The sequence below is a fragment of the Staurois parvus genome, unplaced genomic scaffold (assembly GCF_062004578.1).
Source record: "Staurois parvus isolate SC_StPar_1 unplaced genomic scaffold, SC_StPar_1.0 ptg001146l, whole genome shotgun sequence".
NCBI lineage: Eukaryota > Metazoa > Chordata > Amphibia > Anura > Ranidae > Staurois > Staurois parvus.
In genome coordinates, this window is record NW_028318942.1 from 1,931,921 (window position 1) to 1,958,667 (window position 26,747).

Here is a 26,747-nt window from a genome sequence, read left to right on the forward strand (position 1 = left end):
TTTTACTGTTGTATGGCCAGCTATACAAAGTTTGATTTCTCGCATATAGCAAATCCCCCAGACAGCCTCGGTTGTCTGAATACATGAAAAGTGACCACATCTTACATCTCACTACATCAGCCAGCAGTTTTTCAAAGTTCCTTTGATATGTATTTGGAGCCTTTTGAGCCAAATGGTGCCAACAAGACCACATACAGCTGGAATACTAGGCCATGTATGGTCAGGTTTAATGAGATAAGAAAGAGGAACACTACTGAGCACAGAGTATGTAGGCAAGGTACAAACCCCTGACACCAGTTACATGTACCACTAAAACTGGAGGACTGGGAACTCTAGTTATATTGGGCAAACATAAACAACTGGCCATGATAGGTACATGGCAACTGGCACACCTTCCAGTATCCGCTTCCTGGCATTTGGTCACATGACATCTCTGAGCCCCAAAAAAGTTCAGTTCTGGAAGATTTCCCTGTACCAGAAAGTGTGGTTGAAGATCTGAATGTTAGGAAGGTGGATTTGTAATACCTACCATGTGTCAGTGACTGCAGGCTCTGCTCTGATCAAGATCTGAATGGTAAAGTACCTACACTCGTGGCCACTAGACCAACTTAACTTTTTTTTTATTTAACGGTTGCATTTATTAAATAAGGTATGAGAAAAACAAGGTACACAAGACACACATAACTTATTAGGACTGGCCTATACATCAGACCAAAAAGATGGCCAACTGAGGGAGGAAGTACACTATATTGTCAAAAGTATTGGGCCCATTCTCCAAATCATTGGATTCAGGTGTTCCAATCACCTCCATGGCCACAGGTGTATAAAATCAAGCACCTAGGCCTGCAGACTGCTTCTACAAACATTTGTGAAAGAATGGATCGCTCTCAGGAGCTCAGTGAATTCAAGCGTGGTACCGTGATAGGTTGCCACTTGTGCAATAAGTATATCCGTGAAATTTCCTGGCTACTAAATATTCCACGGTCAACTGTTAGTGGTATTATAACAAAGTGGAAGCAACTGGGAACAACAGCAACTCAGTCACCAAGTGGTAGGCCACGTAAAATGACAGAGCAGGCTGAAGCGCGCAGTACGTAGAAGTCACCAACTGTCTGCAGTCAATACCTAAAGACCTCCAAACTTGGTGTGGCCTTCATATTAGCACAACAGTGCGTAGAGCAGTTCCTGGAATGGGTTTCCATGGGCGAGCTGCTGCATCCAAGCTTTGCTTCACCAGCAGAGACTGCGAGCCAGGCCTTCTCGTCCAACATCAGTGATTGACCTCACAAATGCACAGTGGGCCAACCCAATAATGAACCCTACGGAACAAGACTTGGATGCCATTAAGGTTCATATGCTTGTAAAGGCAGGCCTTCCAATACTTTTGGCAATATAGTGTATGAGGGATGTGGTTTCAAAAGAAGGACTGTCCCTTCAAATCAGAGACATTTGGGAGAGCGGTTTGCTGGTGTCCTCAGTTTTCAGGCCATGGCCTGGAACATTGGAATGGTGCCGTGATTGCAGTGAAAGCAGTAATTTGGCTGGACTCATTGTGGAGTCACTGTGGAGTCAAACAAGTTTGTATGCCTTATTATGAATTTTGCATGCTTGTTTTTTTTATTCACCTTGATTTATGGATGTTCAAAAGTATGCGCTTGCAAATTGGCGTGCGATTAGAACAAAAATACACAAGCAGTGCACATTTTTTTCAGAACGTGTGTGTTCAGAGCATATGTTAGCTTGTGCATGGGTGCTTTACACAACCCACAGTGCATCACTGCATACAGCCACCTCTTCTAATGCATCCCAATGGGTGACTGTACATATCAGCAGCAGATCCCAAGAATGTCACTACACACGCTCTGCATGCTCTATGGTCCCTGTACAGCCGTGTGCATGATGCCAAGTTTCAATGGAGTCTCATATTTGATAAAATAAACTGGTTACTGCAGCATGGACATTGTCATCTGTCTTTCGGTAAACAAATGTTTAGACTTTTTTTTGCTATTTAAAAAAATAATTTAACTTTAACTAAACCTATTTGAATCCGTCCAGCACATATCATTCGGTCATCCATTCTTCCATCCAGCCATCACCCATCCATTCTTCCATCCAGCCATCACCCATCCATTCTTCCATCCAGCCATCACCCATCCATTCTTCCATCCAGCCATCACCCATCCGTTCTTCCATCCAGCCATCACCCATCCATTCTTCCATCCAGCCATCACCCATCCCATCTTCCATCCAGCCATCACCTATCCATTCTTACATCCAGCCATCACCCATCCATTCTTACATCCATCCTTCCATCCAACTATACATCATCCAGCCAGTTGCATCTTCAATGAGTACAGCTGCTTTGGTAAAAACTGTTTGGGATCTCCCCTCACTTTGGAGAGATTTCATCTAACTCACAGTTGACTGGAAGGGAAATCTCCCTGACAGGACATAGATAACTAAAGAAAAAATTAAAAAAAGAAATCCCCTCCGCACATTTTTTTTTTTTATTTCCCCTATTACGTCATCTGCTGGGTTGTCCCTTAAAAAGCATTGTCATACACCCATCGAATCCAGCATTGTCTGATGTTCTCCTTACGTCATTAGGGGGCTGGCTGGCTCCTTCTGGTTCTTGCAGCTTGTGGTTGAAGTTGCCCGTCACATGCGCAGTGTCATGGAGCTTGCCCTAAAGTCTCCTGAGATGTGTGATGTGGTATCTCAGGAGGCTTAGGGCAATATCCTTCTTGCCTAGGTGAGAAAGCAGGGTCTGAGTCCTGAAAAAAAATGTATTTCACAATAAAATGTCCAATTTGTGAAATTGGGGGGGGGGGGGGGGGAGGAGTTATGGAAGTGGTGAAGGTCCACCTTAAAGAATATTTAAACCCACAATTTCATATACCTGATATGTGCCTGCTGTACCATGTAGTTGTTTGAAAAATTATCCTGTTCTCTATGTATTGCTTCCTTGGTGTAAAATCCCTGGTGTTCCTACCAGTCTCTCTGCTTTCCTATTAAAAACTGACCACACTAGACATAACAGCATAGTGTATTCTGTTCTCTAGCTGTGTTGTGAACTCAGTGGGCTCTCCTCCAATGATCAGACTTTCACAACCAATCACTGGGAAGACCAGTGTGCTGCTGTTTCTCCTCCCCCACCTCTCTAAGCTCATTATGCAGCTGAGAACAGAGGGTAAATGATCACTTATAAAAAAAAAAGGGGGGGGATGTATTTATAATGTTTCTATATCTATACACAAATGTTTAGCCCTTAATTTTAGGCACATTTCACACGAGCGGACCGATGGCGTCTGGCTGTCCGTTTTTCATGCTGACCCGATCAGTCCATCCATCTATGGACTGGTGGGTGTCAGCGGACAATAGTCTGCTGACACCCACCGTCATCCGATTCGATCCTGTATGCCAAAAACAGATGGGGATCCATTCCCCAATGCGTCCAGCGGATCGGATGACAATGAGGGGGGGGGGGGGACAGACAGTCCGTTTCCATCTGACTGTCCCATAGAAATCAGCGGGCAGTGTCTGTGACCGCTGTGCAACAACAGAGCAGACAGAGACCTCTCATCTGCCTGTTCGTCAGTGTGAAATGGGCCTTAAATTGAATGTGTTATTTACAAGGTGAGGGTTTATATACATTTTTTAACTCTTCCCTACGATATCCAAAACTAAAGGTTCAGCCTTTACCTTCACTTTCACCTTGTTTCTTTTTTCATCCTAACTATGTATCTATGCAACAAGTCCATCTACTTTAACCTATAGAAAAATAAATAGAATAAGTAATAAGAAAACATTCATATACCGAAGCCTAACCCAGTTGACCCAGAGGAAGGCAAAATAAAAAATCCTGTAAAGCATGGTCCAGTTTGCTCCAGCAAAGTATTTTATGTGTTCAAAACTCTTTATAAAGTGCACTTTAAAGGCATAAATACTGTACAGGGACATGATTAAAAAATAAAATTGTAAATACATTGAAAACCAATTAATCTGTTTCGGAGGCAGGAAAAAAGTAAAAAAAAAGTCTTTGATCTGTTCAAAACTCTTTATAAAGTGCACTTTAAAGGCATAAATACTGTACAGGGACATGATTAAAAATTAATTCATAAATGCATTAAAAAACAATCCATTCCGGAGATCAGAAAAAAGTAAAAAAAAGTATTTTATGTGTTCAAAACTCTTTATAAAGTGCACTTTAAAGGCATAAATACTGTACAAGGACATGATTAAAAATAAATTTGTAAATGCATTGAAAACCAATTAATCCATTCCGGAGGTCAGAAAAAAGTAAAAAAAAAGTATTTTATGTGTTCAAAACTCTTTATAAAGTGCACTTTAAAGGCATAAATACTGTACAGGGACATGATTAAAAACAATTCATAAATGCATTGAAAACCAATTAATCTGTTCCTATTGCAAAAAAAATTCATGACCCGTGGCATTATTTTCAATGGATTTTCATTTGTAAACCGAAAGTTACGTTAACCGAGGCATTCGTAAACCGAGGTACGCCTGTAAATTCCTGATCCCCCCAGAATCGGAAATTCTGTGGATCATTAATCAGTTGAGTTTTATATTTGAATAAACTAAACTATATAACTTTTAATGCCCTTCCTAGTCAACTTTTGACATGCCAAATGCTCATCATTCAGAGGCTCATGCATTTGCCATTTGCAGCTTTTTGTTTTGTGTTTTTGCTGTGCATTTGCTGTACTTTTGTGCGTGACTTTTGTTCTGTGTTCCTGTGAGCAGCCTTATCTTTGCACATGCATAACATGCTCTGTGTACACATGAACCGAGGGGAGGGTTTCCACGCCTCCTCGGTGTCAGCTCTCCATTGCTGGCAGCACTTCACTTTCTACTTTGCAGAGAGCTAACACTTAAATGTTCCCTGTGAGTACCGGGGGATAGCCATGTTTGTCTGTGTCTCTCACACACTGTCTGTTGTCATGCCTCTTTGTTTCTCTCTCTCTCCACTCTGCCTTCTCGGAATTTGGTGCCTCTCTTCATCGTCTGTCCACCGTTATCTGTCTGTGTCACAGAGCGCCTTCTAAACGACACCCTCATTTGCCAAGGTATGTTGAAAAACCTCTAAAAATATAATTATCTATGAGATGGTCATGTCTGTATCGAACAAGCTGGGTATGGCTTAGTCTTGTAGTCCAGCCAAGCATGCATAACCTATTGGACTTCTGAAGAACTACAGGTCCCAGTATGCTTACTTGGGCAAAGAAGGAAAAACTGTTGAGTACACAAGTTCTCAAGGAAGTAATGAAATTAATGAGACATGAGGGGGTGTTTACTCAACCAGGAGCATGCAAAATCTAATGCAGGTTTGCATAGAAACCAATCCGCTTCCATGTTTTATTGTCAAAGCTTAAATGAACAAGCTGAAGTTAGAAGCTGATTGGCTACCATACACAGCTGCACCAGTTTTAGCAAATCTCCCACATTGTGTATTAAACTTGCCTTCATGCCCCTGATCCTAAAGACATGGTCTTGACTTGTCCAACAGGGGTTGTCGGTAGAGTCCCAGTTATGAGCAATAAAGAGCAATGTCTCCCAAGAATTAATTATGACCCCCCCCCCCCACTTTATATCCTTTATATAGATTTTACTATTTATTTCATAGTAAATATACCCAACTATTAACATTGAAATGCACCCCCCTCCCCACCAATAGTCACTATCTGGAGCCAACACTGGTTGTTGGTTTTGTTGAAGCCCATAAGGATTTCCCCCACAACTGATTGACTGAGGAGTTGTAAAATGAGGGCACAGTGGTAAGTTGTCCATGTAGATGGGTGTTGTTGGTCAACATTACCTTTTGAAATCAAACACAACGCTGCTTAAGTCTATGCGTTCAAAATGCAGAGTTTGATCCATTTTTCCTGCAGTGCGGGAGGCCCTTGGTACTGCTGAATGTGTCGAAAGACACCCAAAGTCACTATCTGGAGCCAACACTGGTTGTTGGTTTTGTTGAAGCCCATAAGGATTTCCCCCACAACTGATTGACTGAGGAGTTGTAAAATGAGGGCACAGTGGTAAGTTGTCCATGTAGATGGGTGTTGTTGGTCAACATTACCTTTTGAAATCAAACACAACGCTGCTTAAGTCTATGCGTTCAAAATGTAGAGTTTGATCCATTTTTCCTGCAGTGTGAGTGGCCCTCAGTACGACTGAATGTGTCGAAAGACACCCAAAGTCACTGTCTGGAGCCAGCACTGGTTGTTGGTTTTGTTGAAGCCCATATGGATTTCCCCCACTACTGATTGACTGAGGAGTTGTAAAATGAGGGCACAGTGGAAAGTTGTCCATGTAGATGGGTGTTGTTGGTCAACATTACCTTTTGAAATCAAACACAACGCTGCTTAAGTGTATGCGTTCCAAATGCTAAGTTTGACCCATTTTGCCTCCAATGAGAATGGACCTCAGTAGGACTGAATGTGTCAAAAGAGACCCAAAGCAGGTCAAATGCAATTTTAGAATGATCACCCACAGAACACCATTAAAGTAAATGGGAATCTTGCTTTTTAGGTTGCGAACGCAGGAAAACATTCATTTACATGAGCCCTAATGCATTACACCGTTCTCACGCCAGACCAGAGATATTGTGTTCCTGAGCTCTTTTTTTAAAGTTGGCATGCTTTTAACAAAATGTTACTAGTCATTTACTAGTCTCATATAGGAACCTAAGTTGGTTTCTTTGGCTCTATACCCACATCTCCCCCCTGCAAAGCGTATGACTCCTTGTAGGTTGCTGAGACATGCTTTCCGTTGTGGAATGCAAAATATGAGCCAGAGAGCTCTAAATGGGGTCCAAGTCAGGATAGGCATTTAGTACTCACCACAGTTTGTGGACTGGGGTATGTAAGTGAAGCTTTCCCAAGAAAACATATCTGTGTTGCATGCATGGGAAAAAACATACTAACCTGCCTATGATCCCTTCTGAACTTTACATACACACAATGAGCTAATAATTCATAAAATGTCAGCACTGTCCATGTTGCATAACTTTTTAAGTCTTTGTATGGATACATTAAGGAGAACTTGTCACTACCAAGAAGTTAGGAGGTAGGAGGCTCCTTCGTAATGCCCAGTGCGAACCAAGAAACTAAAGCACTTGGCTTGCCAACTGGTCAGCATTTTACTTGGCCTTGAACAATGGGACTTGTGGTCATATAATTAATAGGAAAGAGACCATAAGGCTGGCATTTATACCAGAAAAGGTGGCAACCTTGGATCCACTGGTGTTCTTGGGAGACCATGTCGTACTGCCTACGGCACACGTGTACACCTGGAAACTAAAGCACGGAGATCTCACTAGGGTTGTCACCTAATCATTAATCTATTGGCCTGGCCTGGTCTGTAAAAATGGGATTTGCCAAGTAATTTATATGACAGAGTATGTAAGGCTGGCACTTTTTCCAGAGAAGGTGGCAACTTTTGATCACTGGTGCCCTTGAGAGACCATGTTGTACTGCCTGCAGCAAAATGTGCACTGGGATCTCACTGGGGTTTCCACCTGGTCAGTATTTTACTGGTCTGGCCTGTAAAACTGGACTTATTGCCATCATGATATTTGTGAAGAGACCATAAGGCTGGTATTTTTTTCCAATATTAGATCTTACCCACTGGGGTCCTTGAGAAGTATGGCAAACTGTTTAGTGGTTGAACTTACCAACATCTAATAAACGTTGAAATATCAACTGTGAGATGATGGACCTTTTTACTTCATTGCTCATAAGACCTGCTGGGACTTGTAGTTCTAAGTCAACAACTTTCCTACTGTGGTTTTCAATGTGGGCAGTGCTATAAGGCTTTTCAGAATTCTAGCTACCACCAAGGCATTTTAGTTTGTGTCTAAGAAGATCCACATACAGGTTTACACTCAAGCTTGATATATAATATTGTTGTTGTTTATTCCTGTCAAACCAGCTATCCTGGTTCTTATCATGTTTGCATTTAAAAAAAAAAAAGAAAAATGCTTAGCTCTTTTACTAGACCTATAGACAGATTTCATTCAAACATGACTTCCGCTCCTCAGTTTGAAGTGTAAAAAGCCCAACAAATCCTGCCATGAAGGAAGAATATGGACTACCACTGCTGACCTCTCCTAAAAATGTTTGTTGTGTGGTCATCATTCTGATGCTTTGGTTCAAATACTTTGAATTGCTGACCCAGACAACTAAAGAAGCAGTACTGACTCTTTTTAGACTTGCATTTGCTGATGCTTTGTTCCAGACCTTGTGTCTCAGAGGTTGCTGAAGCTAGGGACAACCAGGGAACTAGGATTTTTTAGGACGAGGCCTGCAAAGGCCAACATATTTCTGTCATGACAGGTGTAGTTGATCTATATATGTAATACAGGCATTTGGAATACCACACACATCAATGTGTCTTAGTTGAGACCTACTTTATTTTTCAAATGTTACTATCTACACTGCTCTTGTCACCTACATACAGCTGGCATCCATTCTGTCCTTTTAGTTGATGTTCGTGGGTCTGAGAATTCATTGGGGACATTGGGGAAGAACTGCAGGTTAAATGCATCACTAAAAGAACTTTATAGCATTCCAAGATGTTTTCAAATGTAAGCTGAATGAACCTAAAACCATGCTGTCTTTGCCTACCTACACAAATCCTAAGACTTTGCACCAATCGCCTCCTTGTGCAACCCATGTGAATGTATTCTAAGGGGCTTATTTAAAGCCGAGTGTGGATACTGCTGTCCTCGGAACACCTTCGCATTAACTCAGCACTGCATTCTACATTTTATGATTAAGTCATAAACTCAGGCTGTGATGTGGAACTTATGGTGTTCCATGGAGCACTCTGTTTAATGTAGGAGGGGCCGATCAGTTGCCAGTCTTTGTTCCTTCATTGTTTACCCCTAATGTGTCCATGTGCATGAGCCCTTACAGTAATCCGCAGCCAGCAAGGATGTAGGGTGCACCTAATCAGAGGTGAGTTATGTCTCTGGTACATCTTTGGCAGCCTGTGCCGTAACACACTCCAATAGAACTCAACAGTCTGAATGAGCTTTTAGTGTTTTATTATGGCAGCCATTCTCAAACAGGAATCCGCCAGAGGTCACCAGGGGTTCCTTGAGCTGTAGCTGATTGACCTCCCATTTGGTGGTGCCTACTTAATTCCAGATCCAAAACCACTTGTCAGACCTTTTTAGATGTCTGCAAGGATGGCATTCTGACCATCAATGTAAGGGAAGCATTATTCTCACTGATCACCACTGTAAGGGGCATTCTTCCCACTGATCACCACTGTAAGGGGCAATCTTCCCACTGATCACCAATGTAAAGCGCATTCTTCCCACTGATCACCAATGTAAAGAGCATTCTTCTCACTGATCACCAATGTAAAGAGCATTCTTCCTACTGATCACCAATGTAAAGAGCATTCTTCCCACTGATCACCAATGTAAAGAGCATTCTTCCTACTGATCACCAATGTAAAGAGCATTCTTCCCACTGATCACAATGTAAGGGGCATTCTTCCCACTGATCACCAATGTAAAGAACATTCTTCCCACTGATCACCAATGTAAAGAGCATTCTTCTCACTGATCACCAATGTAAAGAGCATTCTTCCCACTGATCACCAATGTAAAGAGCATTCTTCCTACTGATCACCAATGTAAAGAGCATTCTTCCCACTGATCACAATGAAAGGGGCATTCTTCCCACTGATCACCAATGTAAAGAGCATTCTTCCCACTGATCACCAATGTAAGTGGCATTCTTCCCACTGATCACCAATGTAAGGGACATTCTTCCCACTGATCAGCAATGTAAAGAGCATTCTTCCCACTGATCACCAATGTAAAGCGCTTTCTTCTCACTGACCACCAATGTAAAGAGCATTCTTCCTACTGATCACCAATGTAAAGAGCATTCTTCCCACTGACTACCAACGTAAAGATTATTCTTGCCACTGATCAGCAATGTAAGGGACATTCTTCCCACTGATCACCAATGTAAGTGACATTCTTCCCACTGATCAGCAATGTAAGGGACATTCTTCCCACTGACCACCAATGTAAAGAGCATTCTTCCCACTGATCACCAATGTAAAGAGCTTTCTTCTCACTGATCACTAATAAAAAGAGCATTCTTCTCACTGATCACCAATGTAAGGGGCATTTTTCTCACTGACTACCAACGTAAAGATTATTCTTCCCACTGTCCACCACTGTAAGGTGTTATTCTTCCCGTTGACCACCAATGTAAGGATCATTCTTCTGACTGACCACCTATGTATCCTACCAGCTGATCACTATTGTAAGTAGCACTCTTCCCACAAACCACCAATGTAAGAGGCATTCTTCCCACTGACCCCCCTAATTTATTTTAGCAGGGGATCCCTGAGACCTTTAAAATTGTTTCAAGAGTTCCACTGGGTAAAAAGGTCGAGAGAGGCTACATTATAAGGTTTAAAGTACTGAGGTCTGCTGGCTGGTTTTCAAAATGGCTGCACACAGGCCAAGAATTGTCCTATTTTCTGACCAAGCTGTCCGCAGATTTGATAATGCAGTCAGATCCCATGTGATAATTATCAGAATGATGACTCACTGTCAAGCACTGTGGTCTTGTTTAGTTTGGATAATGCAATTTTTTGTCAGTTGTTTGTTACTGACTTCAGTATCTTCATTTCTGAGCGAAAATGTCCATATAAGCACTAAACGGCAGCAACATCTTCAATATTCATGTGTGTATCATTCATTTGTTTCTGTCTCAACTAACCTGTGTCTTTTTCTTGTCCATTTCACCCTGCCGCTGTCTCACTTTCCTACCAGTCCCATTGCAGCCTGGTAAGACATGACCGTCATTCTGTTTTGCATGTGACTTTACCGTTTATGTGTCCTGTGTGTGAACCGCTCCAATAAATTACTCAAGGGACTACAGGTTCTCATGGCAGGTATAGCTTCAATGACCTTGGATATAGCCCTTCAGGCCTCATTCACATCCTACATGTTATTCATGGACTTTGAATATATTAGATGGCTGTTTTAGATGTGTAAATCAGTATTCTTCTACAGCTGGATGAATTAAAAGGGACGATAGGTTTAAAGGACCGCCAAAAATATTATATTCTAACTCTATTTGGTTAATGCATGGATACATTATTTTATTTTTACTTGCCGTTATTTTTACCTTGGTTCTCGTTGACATGTCCACCAAGATGTCCACATGGCATGGGAAAAACTATAATACTACTAGCAATACTTTGCAGTTACCATTTCTTCCTATGGTTTAAACTGCCGTTAAAGGATAACTATACCTTTGTATAAACATCCTTGAAATTACTCCTTGCCCAGAGTTTTATAATTGCCTGACGAGGCTTTGGCAAAATTCATGACTTATCGAGACCCACAGAATGCTAGTTCCTTGTTTCATCACATACTCAAGCTGCCTGTTATTGGGAATCATGTTAACTGTCCTCTCTATAGCGACCTGAAGAACATAGCTTGTGGTTCTGCTCCAAGCAGGACTAGATCTCTGCCTAAGATCCTCAGGATTAACGAGGTGCTGGTAGTGTCCATGTGCCGGGCCAGATAGCAATTATATGTCTGTGTGGGGAATTCCTCTCAACCCAACCAGTCCGTGTGATCTAAAAGTGAAAGACAGCTTCAGCCTGCAGTTATCTTCTAAGCCATGTTTTTGGATGCGTTTCACCCCACCCACCTAAGCCTAGTTTCCCCCCCCACCCTATGACTAAGCCCCCATGGGTGAGGCAAAATGCATCAGGGTGCGTGGCTTAGAGTGGACTTGCAGGCTGAGGCTGCTTCTCACTTTTGGATCACACGGGCTAGTTTGGTTGCGTGGTGATCCCACACAGACATATGATTGTCCTCTCTATAGGTCTTGAAATTGGAGGAGTATAGGAATTAGATTTTTCAGTGTATGCTTAGAAGAAGGGGAAAGAAGTGCTGAAGCCTAAGATCCTCAGGATTAATGAGGTGCTGGTAGTGTCCATGTGCCAGGCCAGAAAGCAATTTTATGTCTGTGTGGGGAATTCCTCTCAACCCAACCAGTCCGTGTGATCTAAAAGTGAGAGACAGCCTCAGCCTGCAGTTATCTTCTAAGCCATGTTTTTTGACGCGTTTCACCCCACCCACCTAAGCCTAGTCCCCCCACCCTATGACTAAGCCCCCATGGAAGAGGCAAAATGCATCAGAGGTGCGTGGCTTAGAGTGGACTTGCAGGCTGAGGCTGCTTCTCACTTTTGGATCACACGGGCTAGTTTGGTTGCGTGGTGATCCCACACAGACATATGATTGTCCTCTCTATAGGTCTTGAATTCGGATGAGTATAGGAATTTGATTTTTCAATGTATGCTTAGAAGAATGGGAAAGAAGTGCTGAATCCGTAGGGTTACCCCCCTGGTATTGTCTAAAGTATTGATGCTGATGTGAATGTTCTGGTTCCCAGGCAGGCAGCTTCTACACCCTCAGAGGATCTCCATAGTCTCCTTGGCTTGTAATGTAATGTAACAAAGGAAATTGAATTGCCACACCACTATTACGAGTTCCAGATACAACTTTATTCCAATAAAAGTCAGTGGGAAATCCAAAAAGTGCAAAACCAGCTGCTAACAAGGCTTGTGGTTGCAATCCACTAAAAAAAACTAACATTAAAAGTCACTTCTAGTCTATTCACATTTTTGTAAATTCCAGCCCTGCTGAAGAAGGCTTTCTTGGGCTCCTGAAATGCATGAACCACTTTTTGGATCTTCCCCCTGACTTTTATTGGAATAAAGTTGTATCTGGACCTCTTAACAGTGGTGTGGTGCTTCAATTACCCTATAAAAATGAAGGGACTGAGCAGAGAGTTTGTGGCAGTGGCAGTGCAGTTTCCCTATATGCATGGATATTACAAGAGTATGGGCAGGAGACTGCAAATAGTTGGGGGCAGGGGCGGACTGACAACTCATGGGGCCTCCGGGCAATAGGGGATCATGGGGCCCCTGTGTCCTTGCCCAAACTCAGAAAAGCCTATGAAAAAGGTACCAGGAGCATCTCTTGGGGCCCCCTACTGACCCCGGGCCCTCGGGCAGTGCCCGAGTTTCCAAATGGTCAGTCCGCCCCTGGTTGGGGGTATAATTATACAAAAAAAAGCAGGATGACAAAGAGATTAGCTCAGCAGTGTGCTGCTTCTCCTTTCACTGTCCAGTCCAGCTGGGGCAGGTCTAAGATGATCTGGGCTCAGAGGAAATGGGTTGTAGGATGATGGATGTAAAACTGCGGGCATCTAATGGTGGAAAAGTATTGTAGGGGAGCCCTCTGGATTGAAGGTGAACATTTCAGCAAAATCTGATTTTTATTTTATCTTGTAATGGGCCTGTTTTTTTTTTTTTTGGGCTGGTATTTTGCTTAGAAAAGAAATGTTTCAGCAAGTGCTCAGGCACCCCTGTCAATGTATAAATATGTCACAACCCTTTTATGACCATTTGTCCAGGACAGCTTGGTTGGCATGTGGAGATTAGTAGCTTATACCTTCACATTACATAATATTGTAGATCTCAAGTATTCCCTTCTCTAAGGACTGCCATGCTTCAAGGGTATGGGTTGGTGTCACCATGGCAAGAGGACAAGGTTCACCCCTTTCTGTTTCTGTTTTCTTGTGTGCTTTAAGGGTGTTTTTTCAATGTGTGTTGCTGTGCATTTTGTAATGTGTTTTATTTTTGGCAAAAAAGAGCTAATTTAGGCATGTCACCAGGGGCAGAAAATGCAAGCAAAGCCCGTCATACATGCATTTTCCTGCTTTACCGTTGACATCTATAGGCTTCAAAACACGTGAAAATGTAGAAAAAAACGAATCTGAGCTATTTTTGAAAACATGCTGCAAGCAAGAACAGTCTCTATCTATACCAGGGGTGGGCAAACTTTTTGACTTGAGGGTCGCAATGGGTTCATATATTGGACCCGGGGGCGGACCAAGAGTAGATGAATTATGTGTATGTGTCATCCATAGTAAGTATAGTAATATTCCCCCATAGTAAGCATAGTAATTCATCCCCCATAGTAATTCATCCCCCATATAGTAATTCATCCCCCATAGTAATTCATCCCCCATATAGTAATTCATCCCCCATATAGTAATTCATCCCCCATAGTAATTCATCCCCCATATAGTAATTCATCCCCCATAGTAATTCATCCCCCCTGTAGTAATTCATCCCCCATAGTAATTCATCCCCCATATAGTAATTCATCCCCCATATAGTAATTCATCCCCCATATAGTAATTCATCCCCCCTATAGTAATTCATCCCCCCTATAGTAATTCATCCCCCATAGTAATTCATCCCCCATAGTAATTCATCCCCCATATAGTAATTCATCCCCCCTATAGTAATTCATCCCCCCTATAGTAATTCATCCCCCATATAGTAATTCATCCCCCATATAGTAATACATCCCCCATATAGTAATTCATCCCCCATATAGTAATTCATCCCCCATATAGTAATTCATCCCCCATATAGTAATTCATCCCCCATAGTAATTCATCCTCCATATAGTAATTCATCCCCCATAGTAATTCATCCCCCATATAGTAATTCATCCCCCATATAGTAATTCATCCCCCATATAGTAATTCATTCCCCATATTAATTCATCCCCCATATTAAGTCCCCAAGTCCCCCCTGTGTCAATTCACTTACCTTTGCTCCGCGCGTTCCTCTCGCCGTGTCCCGCGCCGTTCCGGTGTAGCATGAAAATCTGTCTCCTATGATGATCTGTCCCCCTCGACGTATCTGCGCATGTGCCAGTTTCAGGCATTAGCAGCCGATCGGCGATCTCCGGCACATGCGCAGATACGTCGAGGGGGACAGATCCTCATAGGAGACAGATTTTCATGTTACACCGGTCTTCAGGGCGGACTGTGAGAGGAGCCTAGCTCCACGGGCCGGATTAAAAGGTCCGCCGGGCCGTATACGGCCCGCGGGCCGTAGTTTGCCCATTGCTGATCTATACCATTTGACATGCATTTTAACATGTTCCAATGTGAATGCGTCTATGTGGCCTTCAACTTATGGCTAGTCTTTCTAGAGCAGGGGTCTCCGAGCTCAGCCCGTGGGCCAGATGTGACCCTTTGCTTGCCTTTATTTGGCCCTTGGGGCACTTTTCCTTCCAATGATATAAGGTACTATTCCATCCACTGACACCAAAGACAGGGAATTATTCCTCCCGCTGACACCAACATTGGGGTACTATTTCTCCCACTGACACCAGAAACAGGGTTATAGTTCTCCCACTGACACCAATTATGGGGCACTATTCCTCCCACTGACGCTAATGTAATTTTTTTTACTCCCACTGACCACCAAGCCCATGGCACCCACTGGTGCCAGGGTGGTTTCTACTCCCACTGTCCATCATCTGGCCCACATAATATTCCAAGGACCGTAAACTGGCCCTTTGTTTTGCTAGTTTAGAGACTCCTGTTCTTGAGGAATTAGGCACTATTCCACCCACTGACACTAAAGACGGGGAGTTATTCCTCCCACTGACACCAAAGACAGGGAATTTTTCCTCCCACTGACACCAAAGACAGGGAAATATAGTTCTCCCACTGACACCAATTATGGGGCACTATTCCTCCCACTGACACTAATGTAAATTCTTTTACTCCCACTGACCACCAAGCCCATGGTACCCACCGGTGCCAGGGTGTTTTCTACTCCCACTGTCCATCGTCTGGCCCCCCTAATATTTGAAAGACAGTAAACTGGCCCTTTGTTTTGCAAGTTTAGGGACTCCTGTTCTTGAGGAATTAGGCACTATTACATCCACTGACACCAAAGACGGGGAATTATTCCTCCCACTGACACCAGAATTGGGGTACTAGTTCTCCCACTGACACCAGCATTGGTGTACTAGTTCTTCCACTGACACCAGAGACAGGGAAATAGTTCTCCCACTGACACCAATGTACATTTTTTTACTCCCACTGACCACCAAGCCCATGGTACCCACCAGTGGGCTACTCCCACTGGCCATCGTCTGGCCCCCCTAATATTTGAAGAACAGTAAACTATCCCTTTGTTTTGTTAGTTTACAGACTCTTGTTTTTGAGGAATTAGGCACTATTACACCCACTGACACCAAAGACGGGGAATTATTCCTCCCACTGACACCAGAATTGGGGTACTAGTTCTCCCACTGACACCAGAGACAGGGAAATAGTTCTCACACTGACACCAATTATGGGGCACGATTCCTCCCACTGACACTAATGTAAATTCTTTTACTCCCACTGACCACCAAGCCCGTGGTACCCACCGGTGCCAGGGTGTTTTCTACTCCCACTGTCCATCGTCTGGCCCCACTAATATTTGAAAGACAGTAAACTGGCCCTTTGTTTTGCAAGTTTAGGGACTCCTGTTCTTGAGGAATTAGGAACTATTACACCCACTGACACCAAAGACGGGGAATTATTCCTCCCACTGACACCAGCATTGGTGTACTTGTTCTTCCACTGACAGCAGAGACAGGGAAATAGTTCTCCCACTGACACCAATTAAATTCTTTTACTCCCACTGACCACCAAGCCCATGGTACCTACTGGTGGGCTACTCCCACTGGCCATCGTCTGGCCCCCCTAATATTTGAAGAACAGTAAACTATCCCTTTGATTTGTTAGTTTACAGACTCTTGTTTTTGAGGAATTAGGCACTATTACACCCACTGACACCAAAGACGGGGAATTATTCCTCCCACTGACACCAGCATTGGGGTACTAGTTCTCCCACTGACACCAGAGACAGGGAAATAGTTCTCACACTGACACCAATTATGGGGCACTATTCCTCCCACTGACACTAATGTACATTTTTTTACTCCCATTGACCTCCAATCCCATGGTGCCCACCAGTGCCAGGGTGTTTTCTACTCCCACTGGCCATCGTCTGGCCCCCCTAATATTTGAAGGACAGTAAACTGGCCCTTTGTTTTGCAAGTTTAGAGACTCCTGTTCATGAGGAATTAGGCTACCACACACACAAAATACACCCCCACACATAATGTATACACATGCACAATACAAATGCACAGACAAACATACACACCACAAAAAGAGGTGGCATAATGATGAATGGGAACTGCTCATTCCTGCAGAACTGTGATGATGAGGTGCCTCCTAGGTGGACTATCACACTACACAAGGGGTATTGAATTAAAATTCATGGAGGTCCAATCAGTAACATTTTCTTCCAGCAGAGGTCCGAATTGCATGTTTGTGTGATGTCTCAGATCCTTCCCATCACAGACCCCTCATTTTATGTCCAATCCTGTTCTTACACGTGTCTTCACCAGCAATCAATCACCTGCTAGGTAATCTGGAAAGTTAACTCATGCAGCTCCCACCCTCCATCAATTGCAGCTGTGCCTGATCTCCGTGCATTGCAATCCTACCTCCGGCTCTCTGCAGTGCCTTGAGAATGACAGCCGTGAAGGTCAAGGGGCAAGGAAGGCTCATCAATGGTACGACCGTGATGGGACAATGGCTTGGTCCATATCCAGACCACGGTCTGCCATTTAATGATGCCTACACCACAGGCTCAGCTCACGTTAAATCGGCAGAATGACAGGAGTGTCGTTATGCCTTAGGAGGACCACTGGTGGTGGACCAAGGAGAACGTTGGGGACAGAGCTGGAACGTGGAGAAGATGAACAAAGGGTGGCAATATTTATTTATTTTTATACAAGGAAGGATCCAAAAATGTAAAAAAACAAAAATCAAATTCCTGGAGTTCTACTTTAAGTAAAGCAAATAATTTAGTAACGATGGAAGTATCCATGCTTCTTCTGGTTTCTTCAGCTCTGGCTTTGAAGGAGTTAAGCGGAGTGGACGTGCCTGTCAAGGTTATTGCACTTTGTCCCTGTACTATGACTTTCATTTCAGACATTACTGTACTGCCAGGAAACATTGTTAAAGAATTCGAAGAATGCTTCAGGGTTTACATAGCAGAATTTCCGCTTACCTTCTTTCACGCTGTAGTGAAATCGTTCCTCCTTTCTGTATTCTCTTTCATAATAGTCTGCCATCAGATTGAATAATCTCTGCCTGAACCCCAATCAATATTATTGGTCTCCCGTTAAAAGTGTGGCTAAACCAAAAACTTTGTTCTTTCATTTTTGATACAGGTGGGAATTTTTTAAATTTCTGCTACCCATTTCCTGTTGGGAGAACTTCCCTTTACGTCCTGTCCTGGAAACACAACAGGAAGTAAGAGGCAGTCACTCTAACCCATATGAAGAAAAATATATTTGAAATATATTTTAAAAATATTCTTCCAAAATATATTGACATATAATTGAAATGCTACAATTTTGGCCATATCCAATATATTTCAATGGGTTGTATGATGATGGATGTGAAACTGCGGGCATCTAATGGTGGAAAAGTACTGTAGAGGAGCCCTAAGGATATAAGGTGAACATTTCAGCAAAAGTTGCTTTTTATTTTATCTTGCAATGGACCTGTTTTTTTTGGGTGGTATTCTGCTTAGAAAAGAAGTGTTACAGCAAGTGCTCAGACATATATATATATATATATATATATATATATATATGTATATATATATATATATATATATATATATTTATATACACACTATATGTTGAAATGCGTTTTTATTACAAAATATATGAAAGATATTTTTAAAAATACATTTCAAATATACTGTATGTCTTTAAAAATACAAATCTACATTTTTGGAATGCATTTACAAATATACTGTATGTCTTTAAAAATACAAATCTACATTTTTGGAATGCATTTACAAATATATGTTAAAATTACTTTTTTCTATGTTAAAAAAAAATCTGAAGAATATATTAAAAAAATTTTTTTTTAAATGTATATATTTTTTTAAAATCTATTCTTCAGATTTTTTTTAACATATAAAAAAGTCATTTTTACATATATTTGTAAATGCATTCCAAAAAATGTAGATTTGTATTTTTAAAGACATGAAAAATATTTAAAAAAATGTATTTAAAATATACTGTATGTCTTTAAAAATACAAATCTACATTTTTTGGAATGCATTTACAAATATATGTAAAAATGACTTTTTTATATGTTAAAAAAAATCTGAAGAATAGATTTAAAAAAAATATATATATTTAAAAAAAATATATATATTTAAAAAAAAAAAATTTAATATATTCTTCAGATTTTTTTTAACATAGAAAAAAGTCATTTTTACATATATTTGTAAATGCATTCCAAAAAATGTAGATTTGTATTTTTAAAGACATACAGTATATTATAAATTTTTTAAAAATATTTGTCATATTTTGTAATAAAAACGCATTTCAACATACAGTATGTGTGGGTGTGTGTATATATATATATTTATTTATTGAAATATATTTTGAAATATATTGAATACGGCCAAAATTGTAGCATTTCAATTATATGTCAATGTATTTGGGAAGAATATTTAGAAAAAATATTTCAATTATTTTTTTCTTCCATGTGGGAAAGCCCTGGTGCCGAACCTGCGGCCCAAGGGCCACAAGGGGCCCTTTGCAATATGATGTGTGGCCCTCAGACCTCAGCAGTTTGTAATGGGAACATTGATTAGGGTAATAGCAGTGATCACTACTAGCCTCATGTAACATGTTCCCAGTTTCCATGGTCTTCTGCAGCTTATCCGCAGCCAAAAACGTAACATGTCCTCACTTTCTGACCCTCATTTCCTCTATTACGTCTGCAGTTTCCGACTGTTCTCTCAAGCATTACATATACTGAACATTATGTGCATCCTTTGGGTGATGTTGGGGCCGTATTTGAGGCCCCTTTTAGCTCATAAGTTGACAACCACTGCCCTAAAGTAAGGTTAAACTGGTGTCCCCACTAGCAAATTCCTCTTCGCTTCCTGTTCCAGTGACAACTGTAAATGTTGGGTTTCTCATTTTTACTATCCTGGTGACAAAAATATGTGGACACCCTTCCAAATGATCGAGTTTGTTTCTACTGAGGGATATTGTTAGAGTAACAAAAGTATGTGGATAAGTATATTTTTTTCTGCCATTTTGATATATTCCTGTCTGAATAAATGTTTTTTTGTGATTTTTTTTTTTTTTGTCTTTTATCCCAAGTAGACATGCGTTTTTTGTATATATTATTATTATTTAAATTTTCATCATTTACAAATGTGGCTTCTCAGCCCATATCATCTTGGGTTATTTACTTGCGTTTATCCGTGTTTTTGTGTATGTTATTTCATTTTTTCTTTTACTTTTCATTTACAATTTTTTCATAATTTTTATTCATTATTCTTTTTCTCTTTCCTGGGTTTTTTTTTTTATTCCACTTTGTTTTCCTTTTTCTTTTCTTCCTTCCTTGTTTTCTGATCTCACTGTTTTTGATACAATGGTTTTATATGTTTTGTTACAATGTACTAGTAGGTTTATCCTCCGGATTCAGGAGTTCTGATTAGGACAGGTGTTCTGTTAACTAACTCCTATATAAGAAAGCATTTTGTTGTTTTCTTTGTCATGATTAAGCACGAGATCGTGTGAAACGCGTTAACAGGTCCTGTATTCATGTCCTGGTGTTTGGTGTGTCCTATGGATTAATATGTATACTCTATGTTCATCAATCCTCCGGTGTGCAGCTGACCCTTCTTCCTGTTGCACTGCTCTAAAGTAAGGTTGCACAGGTGTCCCCACTAGCAGATTTCCATTCACTTCCTGTTCCAGTGACAACTTGCTATCCTGGTGACAAAAGTATGTGGACACCCTTCCAAATGATTGAGTTTGTTTCTACTGAAGAATGTTGTTAAAGAGTAACTGCACTTTTCGTTCAGGAAAAAAACATTCCCCTCTGGGTGATCTTTGTATATTGCAAGGATTTAAAAAAATTGTTGCATATTCCTACCTTTTTGTTCTTCTGCCGAAATAGCTGTTTGTGTCCATGTGCAGAATCTGTACGGGAGAGGTTTTATAATTATCAATCAGCTGCTGCACCTGTAGGGCTCTAAGGAGAAAAGGGTCAGGGTCTGCATCCTTTTTAGACATGATTTCCCCTTGGGGGTATCTCATCAAAAATTAAATTTTTGTTACAGGGGATGCCAAAAATCTGCAAACGTCTGGGAAAATCAGTGAGCTAATCACACTAGCAGGAAATACATACGTTTTGTACACAATCTGTGTACAGAGCACCTCCAGGTAGCCATATTACGTTGCATTTTTCAGAAAATTAGAGCAATGCAGATTGAAAAGGAAATTTAATTTCTATTAGTATTCAATTACAGTATGACTTGAGTTGAGTTGCAATTGCATATGCTATTTGTTTTTTTTTCTTTTTTTGTGTTTTTTGCTATTTTTATAGAAAAGTTATCCTTTAAAGTGGTTATAAAGTCAAATAATTTTTGGTCTGAAAGCATTCTCTGCGTTAAGGTGAATGTCACCCTACCTGCTCCTTCTCCCTATTCCTAAGGCTAGGTTCACATCTGTACGGGAGGTGCTGCTGCGGATCCGCATGAAAATTCGGGCAGCCGCGCCACCCGCACAGAGAAATGTGGACCCGCGGGCGGGTGCCATTAGTTCTAATGGCACGCCGCCAGCTCTGGAAAACGCAACCGTACTGGGAACCGAGGTTCCGGTGCAGGCTGCGTTTTCGGAAGAAGTGCAGGGATGACTTCTCTGCGTGTCACGGGGCACAGGGGTCCATTTAAATGAATAGGCTCTCATGCCCACTCAAAATTCGTCCCACACGGCTGCATATATGTGAACTGGGGCCAAGTCCTCATGCACACCGGACGTTTTTACAGCGGCTGTTTTTGGCTTTTGACGTTTTTCTTTTTTCTACAGCCAGTAAACCCCCCAGCATGTTATCCTAGGTGTCCATGCACACATAGACTGGAATCAACGTTTTTGGCAGGGACGTTTTTTGGCTGGAAACAACCCCCCAACCCCCCCCCCCCCCCAAAGGACTAGTTGGTTTCTAGAGGAGCTGTAAAAACGCTCTAACGCGGCAAAACGCCACAAACCGGCGTTTTTAGACATTTTTTTGACTCCGAAAACGAAAAAATGTTTTGGTTAAAAAAAAATGCTAAAAAACGCGGTTAAATGCGGCAAAACGCTAAACGGCACTAATGCAAAAACATTAAAAGAAACGGAAAAACTCATGTTTTTAACGTGACTTTACACAGCTAACGTTACCAGCGCGATCAAAAAACCACGTGTGGATCCTATCACTTGCCTGTGACCTTTCTTGATCCAGTGCTGTGCCTGTCTACAGCAGCTCTGGTCTCTATTCCCCTTCTCACAGGCCATTGGCTCCTTCTGCTGTCAGTCGAATACAATAAGGAGATAGCCAGAGGCAGGGCTGAACCATGCTGTGTGTGTCTATGGACACACACAGCCCTGTTCAGGAGCATGCACAGGAGAGGAGAAGCAGAGAGTGCTGACAGGGGCCCTCCAGAAGAGAAGGTAAGGGCCAGGGGTGGACTGACAACTCATGGGGCCCCCGGGCAATAGGGGATCTTGGGGCCCCTGTGTCCTTGCCCAAACTCAAAAAAGCCTATGAAAAAGGTACCAGGGGCATCTCATGGGGCCCCCTACTGACCCCAGGCCCTCGGGCAGTGCCTGAGTTTCCAAATGGTCAGTCCGCCCCTGGTAAGGGCCCACTCTGTGAAATACAGCTTCGGCACCCATACGAAGCGTTCAGCCCTCCATGGTCACTATGCAAGCACAGGATCCCAAAGACAGCAAAGTTAACTGTAGTAGTGGTGGCTACTACAGTGATTCTCCGCTTTCACAGGGATTGGCTGGATATAGAATATGCAGAATGTCATTGGTCCAAGCTGGACCAATCGAATTGTGCAAAAAAAGTCCATTCCTGGAATTTGAGCTTTACAAGATTTCTGCATATCGATTCTCCATTTGTAAATCATTTAAACTCAATGTGTCAGAGTGAACATGCCCGGAGCGGCTGTACTTCGAAGCGCACATAAACACGCACACACTTAAAGCACATTTCAGGGAAGCCATACCACCGATTGTTCAGAGTTCATCCTTGTGTGAATGCAGCCAACATGCACATGTAGTAAAAATGAGCCTTGATTTATACTGAGGCCGTCCAATCGCAGCCAAATAAGGCAGTCCAGTTCATGTGTTTATACAGACTGATTGTAAATGCATTGCCTCGTTATATATGTTTATGGGAAATGGCCAGTGCAAGCAGTACATGCGACTTTTGTGTTGAAGTCTACTGGGCAACTTTAGTGTTTTTTTGTTTTTTTATTGTTTTTTTTTAATGAAATTCAACATGATGTTTTGCAATATATGTTCTTTATCTTTTGAATTGTTTTTTACCTTCGCATATTTCATCTTTGACATGTTTTGTTAAACTGTAAGTCTGCCTCAAATCAATATTTAATTTAACGGATGATAGTGAGGTTATGGAGACCCCCCCGTTGCAGCAGTGGCCCTGTGGCAGAGCCCCTGGGGACCACATGCAGAAATCTAGGGTACTGTGGAAGCAACTGAGAAACCTGGCACGGAGGATGGGTTTACATATATGCGGTGCGGTACATCGCATGTGATTCGCACAGGAAGCGCACTGCATTCCTGTGCAAATCACATGCGATTTGTGTGCGGTGCGAACGGAGCCATACATTATGTATTGTCAAATCGCAGCGCACCCGCACCAAAAAGGTGCAGGACCCTTTTTTTGGGTCTGCACTAGAATCGGATCGCATGGGTATTCACACCTATGTGATTCGATTCCGCGTTTTGTGGACAGATTTCAGGGTGGTGTTAAGTTAAAGCGAAGTTCCACTCACTCTGTAAAAAAATAGTAGTCAACAGCTACAAAAACTTCCACTCCCCTGTCCCACGATCCCGTGGTGCCCCCGCCACAGCCCGTTTCACCAGCCGTCCTGTATTCCAGGCGCCAGCACCTTCAGTGTGGGCACCCGGCTGTGACAGCTTGCGGCTTCACAGCCGGGTGCCCACTGTGCATGCACGAATAGCGCTGCACTTCCTGAACGGCCCCGTTGTCTCCTGTCAAGTGTCCCACAAGACTTCGGGGAGGGAGGATAGGAGGACAACTTCCGTTACCGATCGCCTAGGCGAGCACAGCGGAAGTGGGAGTGGGTACCTATCAAATTCGGGTACCCGTCGTCGTCGCCCCCCCCCCCGCTCCCCAAAGGTGCCAATCCCCAAAGGATCAATCTTTAAAGCGGAACTTCCCCTTTTGGGTGGAACTCTGCTTGAACATACACACCCGCATCGGTTCGCATGAACTGGGTGTGATGTGGTACGGAATTCACACAGAAAACGATGCAAATTCCACACCACATCATTGTGAACCAGGGCTAAAAGATTCCTACCGTCAGGAAAAGAGCTCTTATACTAACCTGTCTGACTGCCTGTGTGGCCTGTCGCCCTTCTGTTTCAGAGTGTCTACAGCATTTATCATCTCTAGGAGTGTCAGATGCCTGTGTCCCCTGACACACACTCTTGCTTCTTTCTTCTGCGCTGCTGAGTCCCGTATTCGTGTAGGGCATGCGTGTCAAACACAAGGATGGCGGGCCAAACCTTGGTGTCCACTCCTACCTTGTCTCAGTGGTTGGCAGCAGAGAGGACAAAACTCCTACAGATCCTGTGCCTCTTTATGCAGCTGCAGCACCCCCTCGTTTCCACCTTCACCTTATCTCAGCAGTCAGCAGCAGAGAGGACAACAGAACTCCTACAGATCCTGTGCCTCTTTGTGCAGCTGCAGCACCCCTTTGTTTCCACCTTCACCTTATCTCAGCAGTCAGCTGCATAGAGAGGGACAGAACTCCTACAGATCCTGTGCCTCTTTGTGCAGCTGCAGCTCCCCCTCGTTTCCACCTCCATCTTATCTCAGCAGTAGGCAGCAGAGAGGACAGAACTCCTACAGATCCTGTGCCTCTTTGTGCAGCTGCAGCACCCCTTCGTTTCCACCTCCACTTTGTCTCAGCAGTTGGCAGAAGAAAGGAGGACAGAAGTCCTCCTATAGAACCTGTGCCTCTTTGTGCAGCTGCAGCACGTCCATGTCTCCACCTCCAACTTGTCTGCGCAGTCTGCAGCAGAGAGGAGGACAGAACTCCTACAGATCCTGTGCCTCTTTATGCAGCTGCAGCACCCCCTCGTTTCCACCTTCACCTTATCTCAGCAGTCAGCAGCAGAGAGGACAACAGAACTCCTACAGATCCTGTGCCTCTTTATGCAGCTGCAGCACCCCCTCGTTTCCACCTTCACCTTATCTCAGCAGTCAGCAGCAGAGAGGACGACAGAACTCCTACAGATCCTGTGCCTCTTTGTGCAGCTGCAGCACCCCTTCGTTTCCACCCCCACTTTGTCTCAGCAGTCAGCAGCAGAGAGGAGGACAGAACTCCTACAAATCCTGTGCCTCTTTGTGCAGCTGCAGCACCCCTACATTCCACCTCCACCTTATCTCAGCAGTCAGCAGCGGGAGGACGATAGAACTCCTACAGATCCTGTTCCTCTTTGTGCAGCTGCAGCACCCCTTCATTTCCACCCCCACTTTGTCTCAGCAGTTGGCAGAAGAAAGGAGGACAGAAGTCCTCCTATAGAACCTGTGCCTCTTTGTGCAGCTGCAGCACGTCCATGTCTCCACCTCCACCTCCACCTTGTCTCCGCAGTCTGCAGCAGAGAGGAGGACAGAACTCCTACAGATCCTGTGCCTCTTTTTGCAGTCGCAGCACCCCCCCTTGTCTCCGCCTCTAACTTGTCTCAGCAATGGGCAGCAGAGAGGAGGACAGAACTACAGATCCTGTGCCTTTTTATGCAGCCACAGCACCCTGTCTCCTGCCCTCCCATGGTCCGTCTCCTGCTTCTACCCCGCAGCAGGATATGGTAAGGGGATGCCATGTGATGTAAGGGAAAATGGGAAACTCTTGACTTCTGATGGTGGGGGGGGGACCTTGACATCTGATTAAAGGGAGAGTGGGATGCTCTGTAAATCTAGTCATACAGATACAACCAGCCCTTTGAGGGCAACAATAATGCTGATGTGGCCCATGATGAAATTGAGTTTGACACCCCTGGTGTAGGGGTTGGAAGGAGGACCAGAAATGTTGAATGCAGAAGACACAAAGGCCACAGGAGAGGTGATTATAAGATCTCTTCTCTTGCAGGGATGTGATGGCATGAATTTTCTAGCGCAGGTTTTCTCAAACAGGGTTCCTTGGAACCCTAGGGTTCTGCAAAAGTTCCTTAGCAGTTCCGCCTCAAGGCCACTGTTACAGTAGTGTTTACGCTGCTGCTGTTAATTGACTAGTTAGGTACCATCAGATGTTTTTGTATTCAAGCCACGGGCTCTTTTCTCCTGCATTGCTGATTCCTGTGGTGGTATAGGGGTTGGAGGAAGGAATTATGACGTGGTGGTTGACTGAAACAATAGACCGTACCAGGAGTGTGGAATGCAGAAGACGCACAGGCCACTGCTCTTCTCTGGCAAGGACATGGAGTAAATTCTTTAGAGCAGAGTTTTTTCAGCCTTGGTCCTGTGAAACCATAAGGTTCTGCAATAGGTCCCCAGGGGTTCCGCCATAGGGTCACTATTTAATTAGATTTATATTCTTCTAATAGCGGCCCTAAGAGTCAAATGGCAGCAGCTGCAGGGGGAACAGAGTACCACATAAGGTGGGTTGATATCAACCCGATGGTATGCTTTCAGTTCTGAAGGCTGATGTATGCACAT

General features: G+C 43.0%; 1 protein-coding gene across 5 annotated transcripts in view; it reads left to right on the top strand.

Moving 5' to 3' along the window:
- Positions 1–26,747, top strand: part of ARHGEF11 (Rho guanine nucleotide exchange factor 11) — a 292,457-nt gene that overhangs the window by 100,786 nt on the left and 164,924 nt on the right. For 3 of the 5 annotated variants that reach the window (XM_089659295.1, XM_089659290.1, XM_089659293.1), the window contains exons 2-3: positions 5,055–5,087; positions 10,826–10,840. The exons of 1 other annotated variant lie outside the window; for it this stretch is intronic. In XM_089659295.1, the coding sequence (XP_089515421.1) occupies positions 5,055–5,087; positions 10,826–10,840 (48 nt within the window). The remainder of the gene's footprint in view (positions 1–5,054; positions 5,088–10,825; positions 10,841–26,747) is intronic. One more of the 5 variants, XM_089659291.1, reaches the window with a different exon arrangement.